This window comes from Otolemur garnettii, unplaced genomic scaffold, assembly GCF_000181295.1.
Source record: "Otolemur garnettii isolate 467f Iridium unplaced genomic scaffold, OtoGar3 scaffold00267, whole genome shotgun sequence".
Lineage (NCBI taxonomy): Eukaryota > Metazoa > Chordata > Mammalia > Primates > Galagidae > Otolemur > Otolemur garnettii.
In genome coordinates this window covers 389,453-414,049 of record NW_003852662.1, presented here as the reverse complement: position 1 = coordinate 414,049, position 24,597 = coordinate 389,453, and the positions used below count along the sequence as shown (strand labels likewise).

The following is a 24,597-nucleotide window of genomic DNA, read 5'->3' as shown; positions in this document are numbered from 1 at the left end:
GGGCTGGGGATTCGAACCCGCCACCTTAGGTGTATGTGGCTGGCCCCTTAGCAGCTTGAGCCACAGGTGCCAAGCCCACTCCCGCATTTCTTACTTTCATTGGCATACTTCTTCTCCAGGCCCTCAGCACTGTGAACAGTGATCTGTGTAACCACCTTCGGGTAGCCACGAGCCAGGTTCCAACAAGACATCTTGGGCATGTCCAGAGTCAGTTCCCTAAAATATCAAGAAGAAGTTATGCTAGCCAATGATGAACACTCTTTGATGAGATAAGCCTGCTGCTATAATTTGAATCTCTGTCCCCCAAACCTCATGTCAAAATGTGATTCCTAATGTTGGAGGTGGAATCATGGGGCAGATTTTTCATAAATGGCTTGGGGACGTCCTCACAATAATGGATGAGTTCTCACTCTATTAGGCCCTGGAGAGCTGTTAAAAATTTCCATATGATCTCTGCACATGCCAGCTTTTCCTCATCTTCTGCCCCGAGTGGAAGCAGCCGGACACCCTCACCAGAAGCAGATGCCAGCACCCTGCTTCTTGTACAGCTTGCAGAACTGTGAGCCAAATGAGCCCCTTTTATTTATAAATTACCCTTCCTTGGGTATTTTTATAGCAACACAAATGAACTAAGACACCTTCCAAATCAGGCAATGTTGCTCAATATCATGAGACTCTGGGTAACCTAGCCCATTCCTCCTCAGATATGGCCTATATTTTATGTTTTTCTGTCCCCTTGCTTTAAGGACCCGAAGATAAAGATCAGAGCAGGCAGGGCTGGGGTGAAAAGGTACCACTCAGGACATAACAGAGGAGCAGTAAGGAGTGGCAGCTAATGACTTAAGAAAAGAGGAATGCAATCAAAGAGAAGATAAAATACATAGTGTAAGTGTAAGAGCTTGAGTCGTTGGCCTGTTCTCCTTGGCAGCTTGGAGTTCCAAAGCTCAGACCTACACTGGGGAATCTCCCACGAGCCCATGTTGAGAAATACTTCTCCCACCATGATTTCAGTTTGTAAAATCTGAAAAGCAAAGTTGCCTCACTGAGTGTCTGCATAAGGGAGATAAGCGAAGGGGTTTAGGATTGAAGGCAAAGCAGAGAGAGGAGTTTGGAGGGCTTGCCAAGGAAACTGAACCTGAGCTGGACAGGCACTTCAGAGAAGATTCTCAGGAGAAACTCGCTGGTGCGGCCGTGCTGGAACATGGTTGGGACAAGCACATAGTTGCCCTTCTTCAGGTACTTGCTCAGAAACACAGTACGGGTGTCAATATAGGTGGAAGTCCCAGCACGTTCCTGGATGTAGAGGTGGTGGAGGCGGAATTTGCGGTTCATCTCCACCTGGAAGTGAAATAAGATAAAACATCCCATTCTGCTCAAATCATGGTTTTTGTCTTGGAAGAGCATAGGTCCTCTGTTTTGTTTATCCCTGGGCTTTTCCTGATGCCCCTAACCCTAAACCTTCCTAATGTTGACTCTGTTTGCCTTCATTCTCTCTGCTCCAAATGCCCATTCCTACCTTGAAGAGCTCAAAACCAATGATGTAATTGTCAGGTCTTCCCATTCGGCGGTAAGTGCGCAGGTCCTTCTGCTGCAGTGACATGATGACCTTGTGTCCATCCTCAGGCACAGTGAAGATATACTAAAGGAAGGAGGTCATCAAATAGCTAAGTTAGCACCATTTTCAAGGAAGCCAGCTTAAATTTCCAAGAAGAAAACTACATTAGGAAGCAGAACCTTGGGTTATTTCTTGGACTCTGCTATTGATCAGACGATAAAGCCATGGATACCTCATTGATTTGTTCAGTGTAGGTCATAACACTTGCTTCTTCCTTTGGCATTCAACATGTGTTGAGGGACAACTTCATACTTATGCCTTTGATGCTAAAGAGGTTATATTTGAATACGTTCCTGGTAAGTTATTTTATTATTATTATTATCACCACCTTGTTTTCAAATTCTGTATTCAGAAGACATCCAGAAACTATGAAGACAGAAAATGTTCTTATGTGACTCATCCTGACCCTGAAGCATCACTCTGGGCTGATCGCCTATTGTCAGCCCAGGTATGTGATCTGCAGAAGGGCTAGATCCACTTCCTTGGAGAACTGATGCTTTGCTACCATCACTTTAGGGAAGCTTCAGGCCTGTGCCAGAGACTTTCTGAACATCATCTGGGAAATCATCATAGTATTGTAGAAATAAAACTAAAAGGCATAAGATTTTTCTCTCTGTCTCTGTCCCCCTCCCTTTAGAAAGAAGTAGAAAACATACAGAACAATGGCCTCTGAAGCTCAATTCTATATATACACCCACAGTGAAGCCATTGGTGTACATGCCTGTTACTTAAAATGTTTCCAGAATTGCAAATGGAAGAGAGGTCAGTGGTGTTGTGTGTAGGAGTTTTCTTTCTTTCTTTCTTTCCTTTTTTTAAGACAGTTAAGATGGAAGGAATGGAAGAAAACCATGCATTAGGTAATTCACCCTATCAGCCTCAGTATCCTTGAAAGTGCCTGGCCAATGAGGTCCATGAAAAGAAAAGACAGACCCATGGGTAGTGAGGCAGCAATATAGTCAGAAATTTTGTTTCCTACAGTTTAGCACATTTGGGGATACAACCATCCATGTTATTATAGATTGAGGTTTTTAGCTATTTGGATTTTTTTTTTTTTTACCTTGGGTTATATCTAGGGATTTTCTGCTTTCAACTTGACCCCTCATATGTCCCCTGGCACAGCACAGTGATAAGAGATAAAGGGTATAGCGTCATTGACAGGGCAATGATTGAAATCCTCAAAAAATTGACATGGTTCTAGATGAGAAAAAGGAGGCATAACAATCAGTTTCAGAAGGGTCACTTGTGTGAGAAAGAGGATGAATATAGTAAGCGTGCACCCAAGAGAACAGTTGGGCAGTAAAGAAAAATGAAGAAGCATTGAGACAGCATCTGGGATCATATCCTCTCTTTCCAATGTGGGACCATCGCAAGAAAAAAGGGGTTGTCAAAGAGCCATACCAAGCAATATGGCCAAGAGAGAGGCAGCCAGAGGAGGTGACTCAGATTTGATAATGTTGCCAAGGTACGTGTCTGCAAAGAGACACAGTCTGCTTAGTTTTACAAGCGTCCAAGCCAAGCCTTCAGGATCCTGGTTGATGAATATTACACAATAGCTGCAAATGGAAGACTTGATGCTAAAGAACGACTCCAGAGAGAAGCAAAGTGAGACCTGGGTTCCTACTGGAGATTGGGTAACTTGGAGGCAAAGAAAAATAACTGACTCAAACCTGGGGATTCTGCAGGAAGGTGTCACGGTTGTTGTAGCAACCTCCAGAGCGGTTCATTAGGGGATCATCATCCACAGTCCAGCATCCCAGCACTGACTCCAGCTCCTTTCGGCCAAAAACAGGGTTGTTCACATTGCGGCAGACATTCAGTTTGTGAAAATTACGGCAAAAGTCCTCCAGGCTCATCCTGAATGAAAGGAGTACAGGAAAGAAATGATGACGGTACGTAATAACTTACTCCTCTAGTTCCATATAGAAACCTTAATTCCTTTAGTGCAGAAAACGTCTCCTCACCAAAACTCTCCATCATCAGACATAATAAGCCCCAAGTTCTTGCGATCTGTCACTGTGAGTTGCTGCCACTCTTCAGAACTAAAGACAAATAGAGAGTACAACGGTAAGCCATTATGTTTACCATTGACTTCCTAGAGTGAGCAGGCTGCCAAAGGAACAGAATGCATAAGGATTGGGCCTGCTTTATCTCACCTCTGCCTAGGTCACTGACCTCCTCCCTGATAACAGCCCAGAACTATCCCTGAGAATTGAGATCTCAGTAGCTGTCTGTAGGGATGGGTTTGGGAGAACTACAGGGCTTCTGAGATGGAGCAGTGAAAGTTGAGCTCCACTCACATTTCACTCCAGGGACCACTCCATTCCTGTCTTCCCAAGGGGTTCCTCAGGCGAACCATATACAGCTTCTCAGCGCTGAAGACTTCCACAAGTCTCTCTCCAAGACGAATCTTGCGAATATCAGTCATGGTGTAGGTATGGCCCTTCAGTAGACCCCAATCTGTTTCAACTTCTTGTTCCTCCTGATTGGGAGACTGAGAGCAAAAAAAAAAAAAAAAAAAAAAAAAGATACTTAAGGGTAGAATCATTGGGAGACCCACGTTCTAGCTCTTTTTCTTCCTTGATTTGTTTACCCCAGAATGGCTGAAGCTAGTTCTCCCCATGGAGGTGGGAATTTGATCCCGAAACCTAATGTGACCCAAAATAAGTAAAGAAAAAGAAATAAAGACTGTACTATAACAGCGCAAACAATTTAGATTCAAACTAGCTACTGTAGTACATTATTAAGAACTGTGGCAAAATGTGGTACAAAAGGTTCATCTTTGAGCAATAAGCTATCCCCTCCAGATCCAGGAGCAGAGACAGGAGGAATAATTTAGCAGAGGCTATTGACACCAGCTTGGATGCTGCCTTGGTCTCCAGTGAAATGACTGTTATGAAAGGATAAGAAATGAAAGCTCTTAGTGTCCACACCAGGGTTCAATGTGTATGTTAGCTTTGCAAGTTCCATGAATGGCTTTTCATGGGTCCCTGGGTTAAGGGTGATGTTCTCTACTAAATCTATAGTCTCTTCTGCCAGAAGTGAGTATAGAGTGTTGTTTTTTTTGTAAACACACACCTCAATGGAGCAGCAAATCAGACCTCCTTTGGTGAATGTTTTATACAGTTCTCCAAACAGCTTGTACTTTTCCTCAACAAGCTCAGTGTATCTTCCTTTCTGCATGTCAACAGTTTCAGCCAACGTGCCCGTGAAGTCCACGATGATGTCAGTGATGGTCAAACCATCCAGGGCCTCATAACAGCCTAACAGCCTGGGGGGCAAATATATAAGGTTATCTTCGTAAAATTCTTTTTCCAGATCAAGGGATGTCCCTGCCTAAACTTTACCAGCTGGCTTTTCTCTAGAGAGGCATTTTAGATTATAGTCAGAGATTTCTAAGCTTAGGCTATGTTGATCAAAGACAGTCCACACAGAAATTTCTTTATGAGATGATAATGCCACGAAGCCTGCAGATTAGCAGCAGAGATGGGTACCTAGAAGCAAATAAAGGTCTATTTTATTCATTTATTTTTTCCTTGCAGTTTTTGGCCAGGGCTGGGTTTGAACCCACCACCTCCAGGTATATGGGGCCGGCGCCCTACTCCTTGAGCTACAGGTGCCACCCTGCATATAAAGGTTTAAATGGAAAGCAGAACAGCTGATTTCTCTCTCATCTGGGATTTCTAAGAGCCACGTCCAGGACCAAAGCAATACCTTGGATGTGACTGGGATCCTACCCAATTTCAACTTCAGGGTTGGGCTGGGAGAATGACCTCCCACAGAAAAATGTGGCTTTCCTTTCCTCAGGTACCCCAACCACAGTCTAGTCAACTCCCTTCTTACTTTGCATAAGCTTTCTCCAGTAGAGCATTCCAAAACTCATTCATGGAGGTGGAGAAGGAGAAGACCAGATCTCCATTGATGGTGGGCAGCAAGTCATCAATCACCACTTCGGTCCATTCTCCAAAATGCCAGAAACGAAAGCGAAATATCCCAGCATATTTATCTGGTTTCCGAGGGTCCCATTCCTGTTCCTTGTGGTTGGGAATTGTCTGGACAAGCAGGAATATTTCACAAAGTGTTATCGACCATATCACATCAAGATATTGAGATTACAATGAACTCCTGGCAAATCCATATGGTGATAGGAAGCCTTCCAAATACATTGGCTTTGGGTCTGGAGGGGAAAGTCCTAGGTATGGTGTCTTGTATACAACTTCTGCTTTTTCAGTTCAGTTTTGCTCAGAATAATGCACACAGTGTGGTTAGGCCAGCCCAGCCAGGCAGGGGTTAAATATTTCCCGCAGATAATCCATAAACTAGATGTTGAGAATGGACTAGACAAACATATTCATGCTTGGATGTTTGAACATACAAACAAGGCATTTTACAAAGCAAAACCAGTGAAAATATAAGGCCCACTATGGTTTGTCTTAAAATGTCCATTCTAGACAGTTCATGTAAATTCTATGGAGTAGAAACCTCATCTGTATTTTGAATAAAATCGTGTTTAGGAAATTCTCTTTTTTTATATGTGACTGTTACACATTAAGATTCTAGAATTATTTTTTTTCTGAGGAGAAGGCTCTTTGTCCCAAATCAAGTTAGCACTTCATTACCTCGAATTCTACCTGAATACTAAAGAAATGTTTAGAGTATTTATCATTGATTAGAAATATTTCAAGAATCTATTTCCACCTTTGTCACCTTTTCTGTTATTCGTATATGTGTTAGTGACTTCCTTGCCCCTACTGGCTTTATACCCCAGGAGGTAGAGAGAATACAAGAATGCAAAATCCTAAGTCGAAACCCTGCAAATGACAATAAAAAAATCAACTAGTTATCTTCTCATAGGTTTACTTCTGTGGTCTTCATTTTGTTCCATTGATCTATTTGTCTTTCACCAAGACTATCTTGTGTGGATGACTATAATCTTAAATAAAACTTTGAAGTTAAAAATCAACAAATACTTGTGCACAATGCTAATGGTGGAATTGAGGTGGGGAAAAGTGTGTTCAGTGGAAAGTTATTTTCAGTTGTCCTGTTTGTGAAAAGTCTTCTAATGAAATGGAAGGAAGTCACCCAGTTAATATGGCTGCCTTCAGGAAATCCAAGAAAGGTACAGGCTGATTTTTTTTTCCTAAAGTTTTTTTTTTTTTTTTTTGAGACAGAGCCTCAAGCTATCCCCCTGGGTAGAGTGCTGTGGTTTCACAGCTCACAGCAACCTCCAACTCCTGGGCTCAAGCGAGTCTCCTGCCCCAGCCTCCCAAGTAGCTGGGACCACAGGCGCCCTCCACAATGCCCAGCTATTTTTTGGTTGCAGCCATCATTGTTGTTTGGCGGGTCCGGGCTGGATTTGAACCCACCACCTTAGGTGTATGTGGCTGGTGCCTTAGCCGCTTGAGCCACAGGTGCCGAGCCTAAAGTTATTTAAGAACACAAGAAGGTGGAACCCAAATGAGGTCCCACAGGAGGGAGAATACCTTTGTCCAGTGTGTCTCCTGAACAGCCAAACAGGAAAAGGCAGAGATGATCGGCTTGTGCCCCAGTCTCCCCTGAATAAGCTGGTGGTTACAGATATTCCCCACAATCAGACGGGGGTCATCACAGATGTCCTGTGAATATAAAATTGCTTATATAAGAGTCTGGGCAGAGTTTTGCAAGAGTTACTGTCCGAGCTGGGCCGGACAGTTTTCATAGAGGATATAGGGTGAGGATTGAATGATGACTAGGAGTTTCATAGACAAGAGAAACAGAAGCTTGAGGGGATTGTGAAGGAAACCACAAAACAGTAGCTCATGTAGCCGCAAGTGGGGAAGTGGCAGGAAATGTGAAAGGAGGGGATGCAGTGAGACAGGATGACGTGGGCTGGTGGAGAGCCCTTAAACAAAGCTATCAATGGAGTGCGGAAGAGTTTTCACCACAGCACTGAACTTTGAAAGAGGAGAACTGGGGATTAGCACATTAGATTCGGATCCTATTTGGTCAGGATGAGATTTTCTGAAGCATCTGTGCTTGGGAGGGAGATTGCATTTAAGACATAAGGTGTGATAGAGGTGAGCATTAATGAATCTCCCTCTCTGGGAAAATGAATTAAGTGACCTTATAGGAAGCCCTTTCCTAACATAAAGCAAAGGCAACAGCAGTCTCCATGGCAACCAGATTTTTCTACATTAATGCATTAATATAGATGGCAGCAGCATTAATAGCAGATGGTAATAGACCACTCACAGGAGCACTTCAACCGACACTCTCTCCAGTGGATGTTCTGAGGGCATCTGGGCAAAGAGTGGGGGCAGTATTTGGAGTGTGGCTGTGTGTCTTTCCCCAGTATATCATTAGCTGTACCATTCCCACTGTGAATAGGAAAATGATACTCCAATAATATCACTAAAACACAATGTGATGATGGCATAGTACAGCCATTTTCAAATCATAATCAGTGCCTAGGAGAAGGAGCCCCATAGTTCTCCTGATCATAGAATAAGTTGCACAGTGGTGGTAGCACTTGAGTTAACTAGAATTAGGCAGCTGGACAGGGAGGGGTACAGAGGCATAACAGGTAGAGACACAGGCATGGGCAAAGGCATAGCAGCGTGTATGACACTATATATAGTAGCAACTCTGTAAGTTGATCACCCAAGGGACCGTAACAAATGGGTTGACACATGGAGGTGGTCAACATAAAGAACTAGGCCTACTGAATTGACACATATGTGTGGCGTATGTCTGGTCTATTACAATTAGGTCAACTTAAGGAGGCGGTCAATGTAGGGAGGTGGTCAACTATGGAGGTTCTATTGTAGTTGAAAACAACTGTGTAACTCAAGAGTATCAGCACTTGCAGAGTTCAAAAGCAGGAAATTCCAATGAAATCTTGACTTGATGGAGAAAGCTTCATTAAGGAGGCTGTTGGCCGGTATCTTGACATTCTGCTTATCCAGCAGAAATAAATCCTAGCCTCAGATGGAAAGAAAATCTAGATATATATCCTTTTAAAAAATATTAGAGACAGCTATATTTTTCTGGTCCTCAATCCTCCTTTTTTTTTTTAATGGACATAATTCTCCTTGATGAAGGGTCTGGTCTACAGAATGAAACATTCCATATATTCTTTAAAAGCCAAAATAACTCTGGAAAAGAAATAGGCATTTTGGGCAGAGAAGAATCCAAACTGAAGATTAATTGGGCATCCTTCTGCCAAAAGGAGATGGTTAGATGGATTGTCAAGTTTGGATTTTCCGGTCTTCTTTTTTAGATGTATGTCTGGTGTCTCACCACTACTTTTTGCTATAGGAGAAATCGTCTATCTTTTTTTTTTTTTTTTTTTTTTTGGATACAAAGTCTCACTCTATTGCCCTGGTTAGAATGTCATGGCATCAGCCTGGGTCACAGAAACTTGAAACTCCTAGGTTCAAACGATCCTTCTGCCTCAGCTTCCTGAGTAGCTGAGACTACACACACCTGCCATAATGCCCAGCTATTTTTTTTTTTAATTTTTAGTAGAGTTTGCTCTTGCTCAGGCTGGTCTTGAACTTCCGAGCTCAGGAAATCCTTCCATCTTGGCCTCCCAGAATGCTATGGTTATAAGCATGAGCCACCATGCCTGGCTGAAGTCTATCTCAATAAATATTTTTTATGGCTTGTGAGCTCCCTGGTTTTTTTTTTTTTTCCTTATCAAACATAAAGTGTGTTAAGTGAGCTAGGCCTTGATACTCTTTCCCTTCTCATTGTTTCTTTGCCTTTTCTAAAATGAAACTAAACATTTCAGTTTTTCTTCCTTGGATCAGGTGTTATAATTTTATTTAGAGCACAAATGTAAAGTTATAAAATGATTTCTTGGACTTAGATGACACATAAGATAGTTTCCTAGCATGGAAAAACAATCAAGTGAGCACTGATACGTGTAAAAGTGTGCTTTTTGATTGGTGAGGCAAATTATTTCCTGGTTTTATGTAGATACTAGTGGTTTCAGGTATATTACACTGCCTTGAATTTCCATATGACTTTCATTTCACAGCAGGGATCTAGGCTTAGCCAACATTTTTGTCACGTCAACTCCTATTGAAGACATAAAGGTCACATATATGAGCAAAAAGACATATAATCAGAATCCAAGTTGAGGAAAAGGATATTCTACTGCAGAAGTAAGCTGAATGTGGTTGTTATTTATTACGTGTTGTATTACGCATATGTAACATTTATACATATTCACAGCCGTGTGCAATCATGGGAGAAGATAAATTTGGGCAAAAATAAAGAAAACCCTCTCATTTTCCATTTCCTCTTATAAACTGGCCCGCACCTCGGTTTTACTTCTCCGCTCTTCACACATGATGGCTATGTAACAATGGATTTAAAACACAAATACAGTCATGGAACATCCAGACCAGAAGGAATTTTAGAGACTATGTAGTCAAGCTCTTTATTTGGCAGATGAGGACTCAGTCTCAGAGAGAGGAAGTAACTTGCCCTCCATCCATGTAACTAGTTAGGAGGAGACCTAGGCCGCAAGTTTTGATTTTTCAAAACTACATGTAATTAGAGAAGGAATCTCCAGACCTCGGCTGCTCATCTGTGTGCCTTTAGGTTCATGAGAGGCCACTACATAAAGGATAACATTGTGCAGGTCGCCAAGGGCAGAGATACCACCTCCTCTCTCAGTCACCCATCTTAGTGTTTTATGCCTCTCCTTAATGCTCACCTAAAAACTCTTCATTCTTTTGGAAGACTTTCTTAAGTTATCTCTTAGCTTTTAGTTCCAGGCTAAATATCACCAATGGGCATTCAAATCCTCAACTGAATCCCTTAAATATGAATCAGTCTCTTAGTATATGTAAGCACCAAGAAGCGCATGGGAGACCAATGTTTATTAGGCCATATCTTTTACTTCTTTAAGGAAATAAGGCATTAAAATACTAGAAAGCAGCAAGGAGTTAGAAAGGGGAAAGGATAATGAACCAATGCAAAAAAGTCTACCAACCAAATAGACTTTTTGTGACAAATTTGAAAACAATGAAATGGCTGTTTATTGACTCTTCCCCTGGTTTTGGACACACTGGATAGCTTCCTGGTGGAGTTAAGGAAATATAACTGGAGAATTTTTTTTTTTTCTATAACTCAAAGCTGAGATGCATGGTGCAGATGGGACGTTTCAGCCTGAGCTGTGCTGGAGTGGTAGGAGTGGGGTTGGAGGAAAGGTCACATATCCACAATATTTGGGTGGCTTGGGAGAGGGGGAAATATGTTGAGCCCCTAATGGCTCCCAGCTGTGTTGGCACAGTTGGGGTGAACCTTGAACTGGGCTGTTTGTCACGGCAAAATAATTTCTTAGGGGGAAACACACACAACCAGTAAGTTGAACACCAAGAGTCAAGCTGGAATGGTCCCCATACGACCTCACCCCCTGAGGCTAAACTTTCTATAAGCACAGCAACTCCTCCTAGATAAGCCTGAAGGGCATCTCTCATTGTCTTTATCTCATCCTCCGCCCCCAGCCACCTCTGCCATGGCGGGGATAGGCAATTACGAAGCCTGTAGCCCTACACAAGTCATTCTATGTGGCTGCCTTTACAACTACCATACCCAAATCATTAGCAATTGTTTTACACAGGTGAAATTTGCTGACAATAATCATTGAGGTCCAGGGTAAACCTCAGGAACCACAATAAAATGAAAGGCTACCCCAAAAAAACAGCAGCCAGAAGAAGGCACTTTCAAGAGGGCTATGTGCACCCTGGCAGTACTGAGGGGGTAGGGATGGAAACACGTACAACACTTGTACCTACAAGGCTGTAGCCTTGTAGCTATAGCCCTGCAGTACATACTCTGTGACTAAGTCCAGTGTCTAAGTAGTCACAGAAGGCTCAGGGGTAATCTGCTCAGAACTGCCATTCAGAACTGAGGGCTTTGTGAGCTGGTGCAAGTTGCCATTATTTTGTTCTTAGAAAGTTGAGAACCACATCCAGATGGAGCACTTACAGGTGGGCCTATGCTCCGGGGCCAATGTTATTCCAACCTCTCAAGGACTCCACTTTACCTGCTGGGTAGTTTCATTTCTCCATGAAGATCTAGTCATCAGTAAAACATTTTCTTCCGTCCCAAGCCATCCAAGGAAAACTCAGTTTGGAGACTGAGAGCAAGACCTTAAACCCAACTTCCACGTCTAACCTAGACAACCAAGTTACTGAGTAATCATTTTCTTACTTTAACCTTCTGACTTCTGCTAGGAGACACTCAAAGTATAGCTCCCAGATTGCTTTCTGGGGAATAACTTACATATCTAAGCCATGGACTGCTGTTCAGCAGTAAGAACAAGCTGATACTGTTACAACATGGATGGCCTTTGAAAACATTATGCTAAGCAAAATAAGCCAGTTTCTTCTATGAGTCTACTTTAAGTGAAAAGTACAGAATAGGAAAATCTGAATAGAAACCAAAAACGGATGAGTGGCTGCCTCTGGAAGATAGGGTGGAGGGATTACTCGCTGCAAATGTACATGAGGAATCTTATTGAAGTGATCCAACTATTCTAAAACTAGGTTGTTTGCATGACTGTAAATTTACTAAAAATCATTGCTCTGTACACTTACAATAGGTGAATTTCGTGGCATATAAATGGTACTTCAGTAAATCTGTTAAGGTTTCTTAAATGCAGAACTTAAAATGAATGGGACAGTTGCAAAATAAAAGCATGGGCCTATTCAATGGTCTCCAATTGTGTGATCAGTTGACATGGGAAGACATGATCTCTGGGAAGAATAAGAACTTTATTAACAGTCTAGGCCAAAACCACTGTACAGAGGTGTCTGTCCCATTCAGCTGGTAGCTGGAAATTGGTATTAGCACAAAGACAAAGGTGTTTCTTCCTTTACTGTTTCCTCACATGCTGTCCCCTAACCTGTATATTTTTTCGTCTAATATGTGTATCTCCCCTCATTCCCCTTTCCCATAGTTTTAATCCAGAACCTCATCACCCCTCCTACTCCCCCCCCCAGGCCATGTAGTCATATGGCCACAGCAGAAGGCATTCCCCAGAGAAAGACTGGGCAAGGGCAATAATACTAGAGACTGGGCTTAAATCTCAGCCAGAAGAGCTGACAGAAGATCTTGTGCAGGTGCCCTTTCTTCCCCCCACAGCTGGCTGTGCAAATTCCCATGAGGCCTTACTTCATTTTAGGGATTAGATGTGTCTGACTCCGAAGATACTATTGTAGGTAGATATGAGTCAGTAAGGAAAAAAAGCCAGAGTGGGCTCTAAGGGGAGAGGAGCTGGATGGAGCTGGAGAAGAGATTGTCTGGGCTCGGCGCCTGTGGCTCAAGTGGTTAAGGCGCCAGCCACATACACCTAAGGTGGCCGGTTCGAATCCCCAGCCCGGGCCCGCCAAACAACACTGATGGCTGCAACCAAAAAATGGCTGGGCGCTGTGGCGGGCGCCTGTGGTCCCAGCTACTTGGGAGGCTGAGGCAGGAGACTCGCTTGAGCCCAGGAGTTGGAAGTTGCTGTGAGCGTGATGCCATGGCACTCTACCCAGGGGGATAGCTTGAGGCTCCGTCTCAAAAAAAAAAAAAAAAAAAAGAAGAGATTGTCTGTGGGAATTTGGCAGCCAAATTTTAGCCCCAAAATCCTACCTACAGTCTTGTGACAATACTGTAACTCAGTATAACTCAGCTCTTATAATTTATTAAGACTTTACACGCTGAACTCCAGGAGGACAGGAAAGGCCAGGAGCATATGGTCTCAGGCAATATACCTGTGCACCCGGAAAGCTAGGTCAATAGCTAGGGCCATTACATCACTGGGAGACTTAAGGAGAAGAACTTTCTTCCGGAAGGTATGGACAGATGATATGGCACTGGACAATTACAAAACACTTGGAATCCCTGTCTACCTAAAGAGGCTCCTGAAACACGGCAAGGACGTGGCAAGTACAAAGGAAGGGAATTCAACCCTGCCCCTGGTGGTGGTGGTGGGGATTGCTTTGGAGTCAGTTTGCTTAACTTAACAATGGTGTTTACAGGCATGGAGGCTTATGAAGGCAGAAGCTTTCAACCGGGAGAGAGAATAAGACAGAAAAATACCAGGTTAATCGTGCTCCTTCCATTTTGGAGACTGCAGAAAAGAGCCCTGTTTATGTGGGAGGCTATGTGGCATGCCAAGGGACAAGATGGCTGCGAGCTTCTCTGCAAACCAGGATCTCAACTCTGCCAGTGAGGCAGAAGAGGCCAAAGAACCATCTGGTCTTCCTGAGCCAATTCAGAGAGGCCCAGCACTGTCTCTCTGCTTTCCTGATGGGAGGCCAGAGAACTCTGACGTGGTTATTGACCACAGGATTGGCCTCTACTCTGGTTGGAAAGGAATCCACACTTTTTGAAGATGCTTGGATGGTGGTCCAAAACCTTGTTTTTTCTCTTACTCCCCGCAAGAGGCCCCTTTCCCAATCATTCCAATCTATGGTGATCTCTCTTTCTTCAACAAGCCTACATGATTTACTGTCTCTATGCTTGCAAATAGCATTTTGTGTATCTGGCATTCATTTCTTTAACTCTTGGATAGGTCAGTATCCACCTCCCCAACTGGAATGGGAGTGCTCACCACAGACCATGTCTGTATCTTGCAAAGAGGCTGGCATAGAGCAGGTGCTCAGGAAATGTTTCTCTCCAGTGACTTTCCCTTTTGATTGAATAAGATGAAGCTCACACTATGCTTTCGAAAAGGGAGACTATGGCTCAGTGAATGGAATAGAACTGACTGGAGGGAAGCCACTCTCTTTGGGTAAAAAAAGGAGACACAAACGATTCTCTCTTCCTGATCAAGGTAGAGTGAAAACTTATGATGACTTTGGAGTCAAACCTGGATTTAAATCCTAGCCTGTTAGCAGTGTGACCCGGAGCAAATCCTTATCTTTTCTCAGAAATCCTGATTCCTCACCAATAACATGGACATGATAGCTACTCCTATTTTCTGAAACTAGGAAAACAGAATTGCACCAAAGTAATTTTTAACATAACTCTACCTTGCCAAGCCATGGTAAATAAGGGTGAAATAAAATAATGTCTAGAAAACTCCAAACATAGTATCTGGCCCAAAGTAGGTATGCCATAAGTGCTGATTCTTGTTTCTCTTCGTCCCCACTGTTCACCACCTTCTCTCTCTGACATTCCCTTACCCTAGCAGGGTCATTGCTTGACTCAGAGGCAAAATGAACTATTGCCACGGTTATTACTTTTTTTTTTCCTTCCCTGCTAATCCATTTAGGATTCAATCCACAGAATTTGGACGATGAAGGCGAAGGACAAAGGACTGAGCCAAGATAGCGGGGGTTGGGGGGAGGATGTGTCAAAAGCCAGGCCAGTACAGGAAGCACTGTCTGCTTGGTGCACATCTGGGGAATGGCTTCATGTTGGCTTGCAATTTTGCCAACCACCAGATCTCTTCCCACCTCCTCTAGGACCTCGCCTTCATCAATCACTCCTTTTTCCTCCTTCATTTTCAACTCCTTCTTTACTGCCTACTCCTTAGCCTATAAACACATTCAGGTCTGTCCTAGTTTAAAAAGACACCCACCCAATAAACCTCTCTCAATATCCTGCTTCCTTTTCAGCTCCTTCTGCCCCTGTTGACATCCTTCTTTCATATCCAAGCATCAGAAAAGAGTGGTCTCTCGTTTTCCCCCTTCATTCATAAGAGTGGCTCCCAGACAGCATGTTTCTATTTTCTCTGTGTATTTTATTTTTTTTATACAGACTCTTACTCTGTCGCCCTGGGTAGAGGGCCATGGTGTCACAGCTCACAGTAACCTCAAACTCTTGGGCTCAAGAGATCCTCTTGCTTCAGCTTCCCACATAGCTGGGACTATAGGTGCCTGCCACAGTGCCTAGCTACTTTTTTTTAGAGACAAAGTCTCACTCTTTCTCAGGCTGGTCTCAAACTCCTGAGCTGGGTAATGCACTCACCTTGGCCTCCCAGAGTGCTAAGATCACAGGCATGAGTCACTGCACCTGGTTCCTATGTATTTGGGGGGAGAGGGGGAGGCTTACCTGTCTGCATAGCCAGTTAGTAGTTAGTGAATTCTGCTTGTTTCTGAAATTTTTATTGTAGGTCAACAAAGTAATCTGCAGGGATGTCAATAACTGGAAGCACACAAAGGCCAGAGGAGTGCAATCTCCCTCCAGACAGAACTTCTCCCAGTCCCTTACTTCCCACGGCTATCATTCTTTACTGGGTCCTTTGAGTTACATAGAAAACAAGTCTCCATGTAACCAATGTATCTTGGCACCACCTGGTGGCAACCTGCATAAACTGAAGTAGCTCTTGCTGGAACTCCAGTTAGGGGGTTAAACGGTGAAGACGGCAACTAAGCAGTGATAGCTTGCTCATGGAAGAAAGCCGACACTGGGGCAATGACTGAGCTAGTTCCATAATAGTGCACGGAAAGGCCCTTCAATATGTAGTGTCAGAACGTCATCAGGCTGCGGTTGACAACAGCCCTCTGTTGTTTATACACCTCCTCACCCATATTGGGAAGGAACCCGGGTCCCATATACTTCTGTCCCTTTAGATATAGCAAGGCTGCTATTTATCTCCCAGACTCCACCATTCTATCGTTTTATACACTGAGCTCTTGCTCAGGCAAGGCCCGTGAAGGGGTTCTGAGATTTTCTTTAGAAGCATTACCTACAGATAGATGTTTTACAGAGAACCCTGACAACTAGTAACAGCTCCTAGTATAGTAGGTAGTAAAAGAGCTGCCATCCTGCTTGGATCCTGTTTAGCCAATTACAGGATGATACGTGTGAGGGTATCCAAAGAGCAACAAAGAAGTTTCCCTCCCCTCATGCAAAATCCCTCTTCGCCCTATAGAATTCATCTCCTTAGGCTTACTGTGTAAGGAGTTTTTCTCCTCACTGCTCTGAGATTATGTTTAAGTTGCTATGAGAGGTAACTCAGCGAGGAGGCAAAAGTGTAGCTGCTTTTGGAGTGACTATATTTGCTCAAATGAACTTCCAAAAGAAAATAAGCACGGCATACCTCCCTTTTTTTGCTGTTGTTTTAAAAAAATGACTAAATCTCACAAAATTGGACAAAAATTCGGGGCTCCTCAAGCTACAGCCAGGAGCACAGATCCATGAAACTTCCTGTTTTAACGTTATCTGTATGTGAGATGATGTTAATTATCTCGATTGTAGTCATCATTTCGCAATGTGGACATACATCGACACACCCTATCGTACATCATAAATACTACATACAATTTTATTTATCAATTAAATCTTCATAAAACTGGAGAAAGAAAGTTGACTCCCAAAGTGGTCATTAGGCCATCTAAGTGAAATAGTGGATCAAGTAGAGATCTGCTGAAGGAGGTTAAGGGGACAGAAAGTAGAACAAAGAAAGTTACCTGGGGGCGTTTCCACACCACCTTCCCGGGAAGCAGTCGATTGTAGAAAAGAGAATCATTCTCAGGCAGAAAAGTTGGGTCGCAGAAAAGTCTACTGTCTTTGATGCATTCCTGCTTCAGTTCCTGGTATTTCTGGTTTTTGAAGAGCTTCAGAGGAGGACCCATTGTGTCGAATTATGCCTAGAATGAGGAAAATTGTTGTCTTTGGAGGAAGAAGTTCTCAGGTGTTCCAAGGATTACCTGAGATTAGACAAATGGCAATCATTTCCGTGACTTCCTCACAGAGTTAAGCACTTCAAAGTTGGCTTTGAAGGAAGTCAGCATTTTAAAGGAAAGAAACGTCCGGGCTCTGCAACTAATTAATATGGAGCTTTGGGTAAAGTACCTAGCCATTTTGAGGACTCAGTTTTATTATCTGCCAAATGGGGCAATGTGGACCTTAAACAATCTCATCGGGGAAAAATAGAAAATAACTACAAAGATTGCTAGTTAAATGTGAATTGTTATCATTTAAAAGGAAATCTTCTATTTACACTGGTAGGGAGTAGTAGTTCAAGGTAAAGTACCATTCTCAATTTGAGAAAGGAAAACAAATCCCTTTACTGTATTTAGAATAAGTTGGTGCCCTAGAGAGCCACGCATTTTGTGTGAGAGAAAGAAGCAGCCCTTTTCCATTCTAACAAGTCCCTTCACAGATTTCCATCCCTTTTATTATTTTTAGAGCTTTGCCTTTTTTATTACTGGCCAGGAAGGCTACTGCAAGAAACAGATTTCAGCAGATGGCCTCCAAAGACAAGGAAAGATAGAAAGATTGCATGGTCTTTCTTCTTCAAAGTCTAACATACAATCATTTGCCTGTGATAAAAGGCAGACTCTGAAATTCAATTACACCAATTCCATGGCCTATAGATTTTTATCCCATGCAATACACTATTGCTTTCTTTTCTTTAAAAAAGAAAAAAGGGGGAAAAAATCTTCACATGGCTAAACAGAGAATTAGTATAGTTGCTCTTCAGGCAATGCCTATCAGCATGCCCCACACTCAAAGGCCCTTAACAACTGTTTTTTATGAAGATAATTTGAAAAAAACAAATTTGATCTTCAATAGCTTTGTGATAATGGGACTTTCCATGCCTCTGCTTGATTCACAATGATAGATGTGTAATGATTGTAACGATCCTCTGTTGACGTCCAATATAAATAAGAACCGGGTTGCGAAATTTACATGGCGTCAACTATTTCAAATATGTATTTCAGGAATAGCTGTCTATATTCTATGATCACAGGAGGGTTGAAACAAACACCCGGACTAAGGTCCAAAGTGTCTGCTAAAGAGTCGACGACATTTGGAAAAAAACCAGAACGATACACTGGCATGTTAAAGAGTATCTGTGTGGTAGATCCGTGAGGCCATTGCTATTTTGTCTAAAAATATAATATTGATCATATCTCTCTACTAGCTCACTTCACATCCCTTCAGTTTCCTACTGAAATGCCTCTCTGGTGAAGAAGCTTCCCCATTTGATAATCATAATTTTTTTTTTTTTTTGAGACAGAACCTCAAGCTATCCCCCTGGGTAGAGTGCCATGGCATCACGCTCACAGCAACCTCCAACTCCTGGGCTCAAGCGAGTCTCCTGCCTCAGCCTCCCAAGTAGCTGGGACCACAGGCGCCCACCACAACGCCTGGCCATTTTTTGGTTGCAGCCATCATTGTTGTTTGGTGGGCCCGGGCTGGGGATTCGAACCCGCCACTTTAGGTGTATGTGGCTGGCGCCTTAGCCGCGTGAGCCACAGGCACCGAGCCCACAAAATTGTTTTTAATTTAACTTTTTGCAATGTATGTGCAACCAACTCACCTTTTGTCTGAATCCAAGGTCTAAGAGGCTGAAAAGAAACACAAGGTTTCACTGAATTATTTATTTATTTATTTATTGAATTATTTATTGGTTAAATATTAAAGTGTACTGCATTGTATCTGAAAGCATGGATAGTATCACCAATAATTTTTAGTTATGCAACACCATAGCCAACCTGAATATATGCCCAGGCTTCTTCCTGGAGCCTGCTACAAATGAACCCCAATATTTGTGTGTGCTCAAACTTAGGAAAAAAAACCCACACCCACACACTACCGTGCCTCTTGTGTTTCCTAGAAGGTTCAGTGACTTGCCAGAGGCTGGGGATTGTAAATGTGGGATAGTCTGAGATAATTAGAATATTTAGTTTGCCAGAACCTCCTAGGCCCTGAAAGTTCTGGCTCAATGGGTATTTCCTGCTCTGCTCCCCACAAATCTCCCTTACTACTCAAATGGGGAGGCAGGCAAGACTTTGCAAAGGGAATCCCTGTTATAAAGAGGGTTGTCTACAGAAAGCAGCCTCCACGGAAACAAAAATCAGATCTGATTTTAAAAACCAATACGATCCCAACCAGGGGTGTGCAAACTTCGGGCTTCTCTGGAAGAATAAGTGTTGTCTTGAGCCACACATTAAATACATACAAAAAAGTTCCATGCATCATTTCCACGGTCTCCAACACCACAGATAAGCAAAAATGTTCTCACATAATCTGTGGGAGGCCCGTGGGCTGCGGGTTGAACATCCCTGAGAGTACACTCTTTCAGGGGCAGAGTGTACAGCTAGTACGGGTGGGTAAAGCTTGATAGAACGCCTTTTTAAAGGGAGATGCCTGCATTTGGGGGTCACATAGTAAATAAGGAATAGCAAGTTGTTGAGCCTGAACTGTCACTGGAATATAATCGTTGCCTCAAGTCCTGTCAGTCTTGCAGAGTAGAAGTAACCCCCATTTCGGACTAGGTAACAGGAGACCTGCGTTCCACTTGCTGTATGACCTTCTTCTCTTTATGCCTCAGTTTTCCCATCAGGTGGATGAGATTACCTACACTGCCTCCCCCCACCTTACGCCACGGATGTACCTAGTGAGATGGTTAGTGTAACAGTAAGTTTGAATAAACAGAAAGTACTCCATAAATGCAAGATCCACGCTGAAGCTGTCTCATTGCCTGGCACAGCGCTGGGGACACAACCATTGTTCAGAAAAATTTCTGTTGAGCAGATAAATATCTTATGTGGACAGTGAATGGTAATTTAATCGCTGAAACATTCGCCGGCTAATTTATTGTTTGAAATGTACAACTTCCGTTTCAGCTCCTGTTCTCAGTCTAACAGCCATGTTTAGTAGAGATGCCTGTGTCCTTCATTTTCTATGCAGGAATGGCAGCTCAGAGAAGCAGCAGCTAGAAATTGGCAGAGCCCACTCAAACCCAGGTGCTGGGGAATGCCAGATTTGGTGTGTGGCTTTCCATCACACCACACTGCTTCTTTTGGTCACTGAGTTCTTAGAGAAAGGGTTTTTTAGTTCAAATGAGGAAACTCTCCAAAGCAAACACAATACCCAACTTTGAGGCGTTCTGCCTAGAATATATTGCCATGGTGGCTATTGAAAAGATTCTTTATTTGCCTGGTTTGATGATCATGGGAGAATCCGAATCCTTTCCATCTGAGGCTCATCACTAACCCCCAGAAATCTTTTTGGAAACCCAGAAATTCGTAAGTTGGGTTTGTCATAAACAACTTGCCCCTACCGAAATGGAGGAGTGTGGAGAAGGGAATGTTCCTTCCTTGTTATCCTACGGACCTGATGGTGGCGGAGTAGGGAAAGCTCTTAAAGTTAAAGATTACATATTAGAAAGTCAGTAGACAAAATAAAAGTTAAGGCTTTGGTATAAACCAAGGAGAGCCTCTAGTTAACAAAGGCAATGTGGGCATTTAAGAAGAATGATCCTGTAACCTGAGGGCTGGTGGAATCAGTGGTTGGACGAGGCAGAGGGTGGTTTAACACTGAGGTGATGGTCTTAGGCAGTCTTATTTTAATCTGAACTCATCAACTAGAGCAAGAATATGAGGAAGACTGTGTCTACCAAGGCAAGGGACAAGGGTGGGCCCGCAGTGTGGAAAGCTGGGGATTGCCAGGGGAAGTTGAGGGAGCCTGCTGCATAGAATACGAGGCTGCAGTTAGGTGCGGGAGTTTTTGCCTGGAAAAAAAACTGGAGGAAACTGGGCAAACTCTACGAGCAAAATCTCTTGCTTCCTTGCCTGGGGGTCAGCCTTAGAGTAGAAACCAGATTTTGCTCTAAAACTCTGATAAAAGAACTCTAGTCTGTAGTTCCCAAACCACTTCAGATTTAGGTGCATGGGAGAGAAAGTGAGGGCCCTTAAGGGGGAGAGGGGGAGAGGGCACAGCTCCGGGGGACCTTGTCCTTGGCTAGTTTCTCCTTTCCTCCCAGTCTCCCCCCGGGTTCTGTACATAGGGCAAATATTGGTAAAAGCAATTAAAAGTTGGCAGAAAAGTCGAGTAGAGAAGACCCGACTATACCTTGGAATTAAATAGGTGCCACTTTAGCTAATCGTCACCCCTTATCCCTACACGTGGGGATGGTGTGGTGAGAGAAAGGAGACTCGGGTCATTGGATAGGAAAAAGAAATAAAACTGCAGCACCCACATGTTACACAGAGAATCGTGCTTTCCATGCCCACACGGGCAGAGTCCCAGCTTACAGCTATGGGCACTCATGTACCAGAGAACTTTTACATGGCTGTTCAGATGCAAACTGGTGACCGGATATTCTGGGGTCTGGAAAAGACCAGAAATGTCCTTTGATCCAGCTCACTGGCTTATATACGACGTGCTAACTGTACCCAGAGAGAAGACTCTGCTCAAAGGAATTTGAAGAAAAAAAAAAAAAAGAAGAAGAAGAACATACTTTTATTTATAATTTCATTGTGAAATAACTCTATCAAAATAGAAGAAAGCAATTCAAAACCGTAAGGATCAAATATCACCTGTCACCATTAGTGTAGACGTCTCTGTCCCTCAGTTTTCCCAGAAGCACAATGGGAACACGATGGCTGCTCTCTCCACCTTGTTGTGGTTGTGACATTAAGTATGGAAACATATCTTTGAATTGCTAAGGGGAAGGCTAACATAGGGAATGAGTAGTAGGATGCACTTGTTTTTTTTTTAGCAAATTGAATCTCTTTCCTATCCTCAGTGGAAACTGAGGAAATTCGATCATACGCTTTAAGTGAGACACACGCCAGCATTTCAAAGAGGACTGTAAAACAGCGCCTCCGCCATTCTCTATTCCTCTCTCTTTCACCTCTTCTTTTTTCATTTTTCTTTATTAAATCATGACTGTGTACATGAATGCATGTATGGGGTACAGTGTGCTGAATTGATAAATAGGGTGGAATGCTTACATCGAACTGATTAACGTAACCATCACCTCGCTCGCTTATTTGCTGTGGTCAGAGCATAAATGTCTCACCGCCTCTTCTTTTTGTCTGACTTACCCGCTCGGCCGAAGAAGCCCATCCTATACGTCTACTTTTGCAGCCTTTCAAAAATCTAATTCTGATTTTCATGGAACGTGATGCTGGACGGACCCTTACCCAGCACTTAGTACAACTTCTTTCCCAGTAAGGTAAAGGGCCTTGCCCAGGGTTACATAGTTAGCGACAGAGCCAGCATGAAAACTAGGGCCTCTTGCCTTTTTGGTATCAATTGCTTTAAAGGTGGCGGAGGGAGTGAACACAAAAAATGCAAAATTCCCAGCTAGACGTTACTTTGGAAAATTGTCATTGTCCTCCTCTTGCAAGAATGCATTGAGGAGTTTTGTTTTTGAATTGCAAGCTGTCAGAAGGTGAGATGATCTCCAATCAAGGCTAATCAAAGAAACAGTGTTTGGGGGTCACAAAGGGGCTTTTTCTGCTTTTAATTTAGGAACTGAAAACTCCCAAGGATATGGAAAAACCTGCTTTTTAACCTATTCCTGACCGCATAAGTATTTAGGCTTTTGCCCAGACTTCTGGAGACTCTGAGGACAAATAAAGAATGCTATTCAAATCCAAGTATTTGCACACACATGCACACGAACACACTTGCACGCACACACAAACTGCCAGAGGAACGAAAGAGTTAATTAGTAGTCCCCAAAGACATTTTTTCTTTATTCCTTCAGATTATAAAGCGTCCTTAATTTCACAACAAGGATTAGTAAATGCAGCATTAGCTAGATTTTGAGAAAATCTTAACACAAATCAGGATGCTTCATCCTGAAGCCAGAAGTAACTGTCAGGACAGCAGAATTTGTTGAATTTTCCTCTGTGCTTTTCACCAAACTTAGAGTTCTAAATCTTCAGAACCAGTTGTTCACGTGCAACGATGGCTCCTTTCTAGTGTTTCCCACCCAGGGCCAGCTCTAGCCAAGTGGCCCCGTGAATCCCTTAGAGTACTGGGTGTGGGTTTGGGAGACGGGGCCCTAGCTACAAATGAAAGTTTCAATCAAAGCTAAAATCAGAGAACAAAACCAGGCCTGGGGCTGAAAATGAATAGCCAAGATCAACCTGTCACCAGAACAGAAGGGCCCTCAGGCTGTGCAGACAGGGAGTTAAGACAGCCTTGGCTACCACTCCGCCCTGGGCAATAGTGCGCACTCCGTAGCCAGGGCTCACAAGCTTTTTGCACACAGCGTGGCTCTGGGATTTCGCCTGCGTTTCCATAACTTACAGCTGCGGATCAGGAGAAACCAGAACGAATCCCTGACAGCAGCCAGCTTCTCCCCCTCACACTCCTACCCCAGGTTTGTCCTTGCTGACCAGGTATTTCAGGTAACAGGGGGCAATTACACAGGCATGCGCGCGCGCACGCGCGCGCGCACACACACACACACACACACACACACTCACAGAACTGATCAAATAGCTCCAGAAAAATCGCGTTGCCAGACAGCCACAATCACCCCCACGCCCCTAACTAACCAACCAAAGATTCCATTATTTTTGAAGTCTCCAAGCTGCCATTAACACACACTTATTTCATTCAGACACACCATCAAATGATAGCTGTGCTGTTCGACTAACTCTAAAGTTGAAGTTTGCTCCCCCTCTCTGAGATGCTAAGTTACCCAGCAAGTAAAACTCTAGGCTAAGTTTGCGAGGCCTGTCTCTACTCACCTGAGTTATCCCAGGAGGCGGCTGCTGCGGCTGCTGCGGCTGCTGCTGCTGCTGCTGCTGCTGCTGCTGCTCTTAAGCCAGGTAACCCCACTACGTCTGTTCAGTCAGTGCGGCTGAACAAAGATTCTGGCTTTCTTAACCTGAAAACTATTTGGGCTGTACCAAGCTCTGCTCACAGGGGGAGGTGCCTCGCAGCAACTTCAGGAGGCTTTGCCCCGCCTAGCAGTCAGAAACTGATCCTGAGTCAGGAGGAAAATCTGGAAGACGCCCCTGCCAGATGTGCCGACGGGATGCCCACTCCAGATCCACTCACCAGCTAATGGGAAAACGCAAAAAGCCACACTTGTAAACACTTCTGGTTCCAAGGAGAAATAGGACTTTCAGGAAGGGGTCTGATAGCTCTCTCATTTTTTTTTTTTTTTTTTTTTTTGGTCCCAGGGTTTATAGCGCAGACATGAGCATTACTCGAAAGAGGACAGGCAGAGAAAAATGTTGACGTGTTGGCACAGTTCTTGTGCCCTGGTACTCGGATCTATGATGAGGAGGAGG

General features: G+C 43.5%; 1 protein-coding gene across 2 annotated transcripts in view; it reads right to left on the bottom strand.

Annotated features, from left to right (window-relative positions):
- CAPN6 (calpain 6) overlaps nt 1-24,185 on the bottom strand; it is a 27,119-nt gene extending 2,934 nt beyond the window's left edge. The window contains exons 1-11 of one of the 2 annotated variants that reach the window (XM_003802949.3): nt 24,049-24,185; nt 17,014-17,193; nt 7,096-7,227; nt 5,456-5,664; nt 4,691-4,883; nt 3,913-4,106; nt 3,577-3,654; nt 3,283-3,469; nt 1,517-1,639; nt 1,136-1,338; nt 95-216 (exon numbers count right to left, since the gene is read on the bottom strand). In XM_003802949.3, the coding sequence (XP_003802997.1) occupies nt 95-216; nt 1,136-1,338; nt 1,517-1,639; nt 3,283-3,469; nt 3,577-3,654; nt 3,913-4,106; nt 4,691-4,883; nt 5,456-5,664; nt 7,096-7,227; nt 17,014-17,178 (1,606 nt within the window). In that variant the 5' untranslated portion in view covers nt 17,179-17,193; nt 24,049-24,185. Of the gene's footprint in view, nt 1-94; nt 217-1,135; nt 1,339-1,516; nt 1,640-3,282; nt 3,470-3,576; nt 3,655-3,912; nt 4,107-4,690; nt 4,884-5,455; nt 5,665-7,095; nt 7,228-17,013; nt 17,194-18,872; nt 18,905-24,048 lie in introns of those variants that run through there. The other variant, XM_023508720.1, reaches the window with a different exon arrangement.
- Between the last annotated feature and the right edge of the window lie 412 nt (nt 24,186-24,597).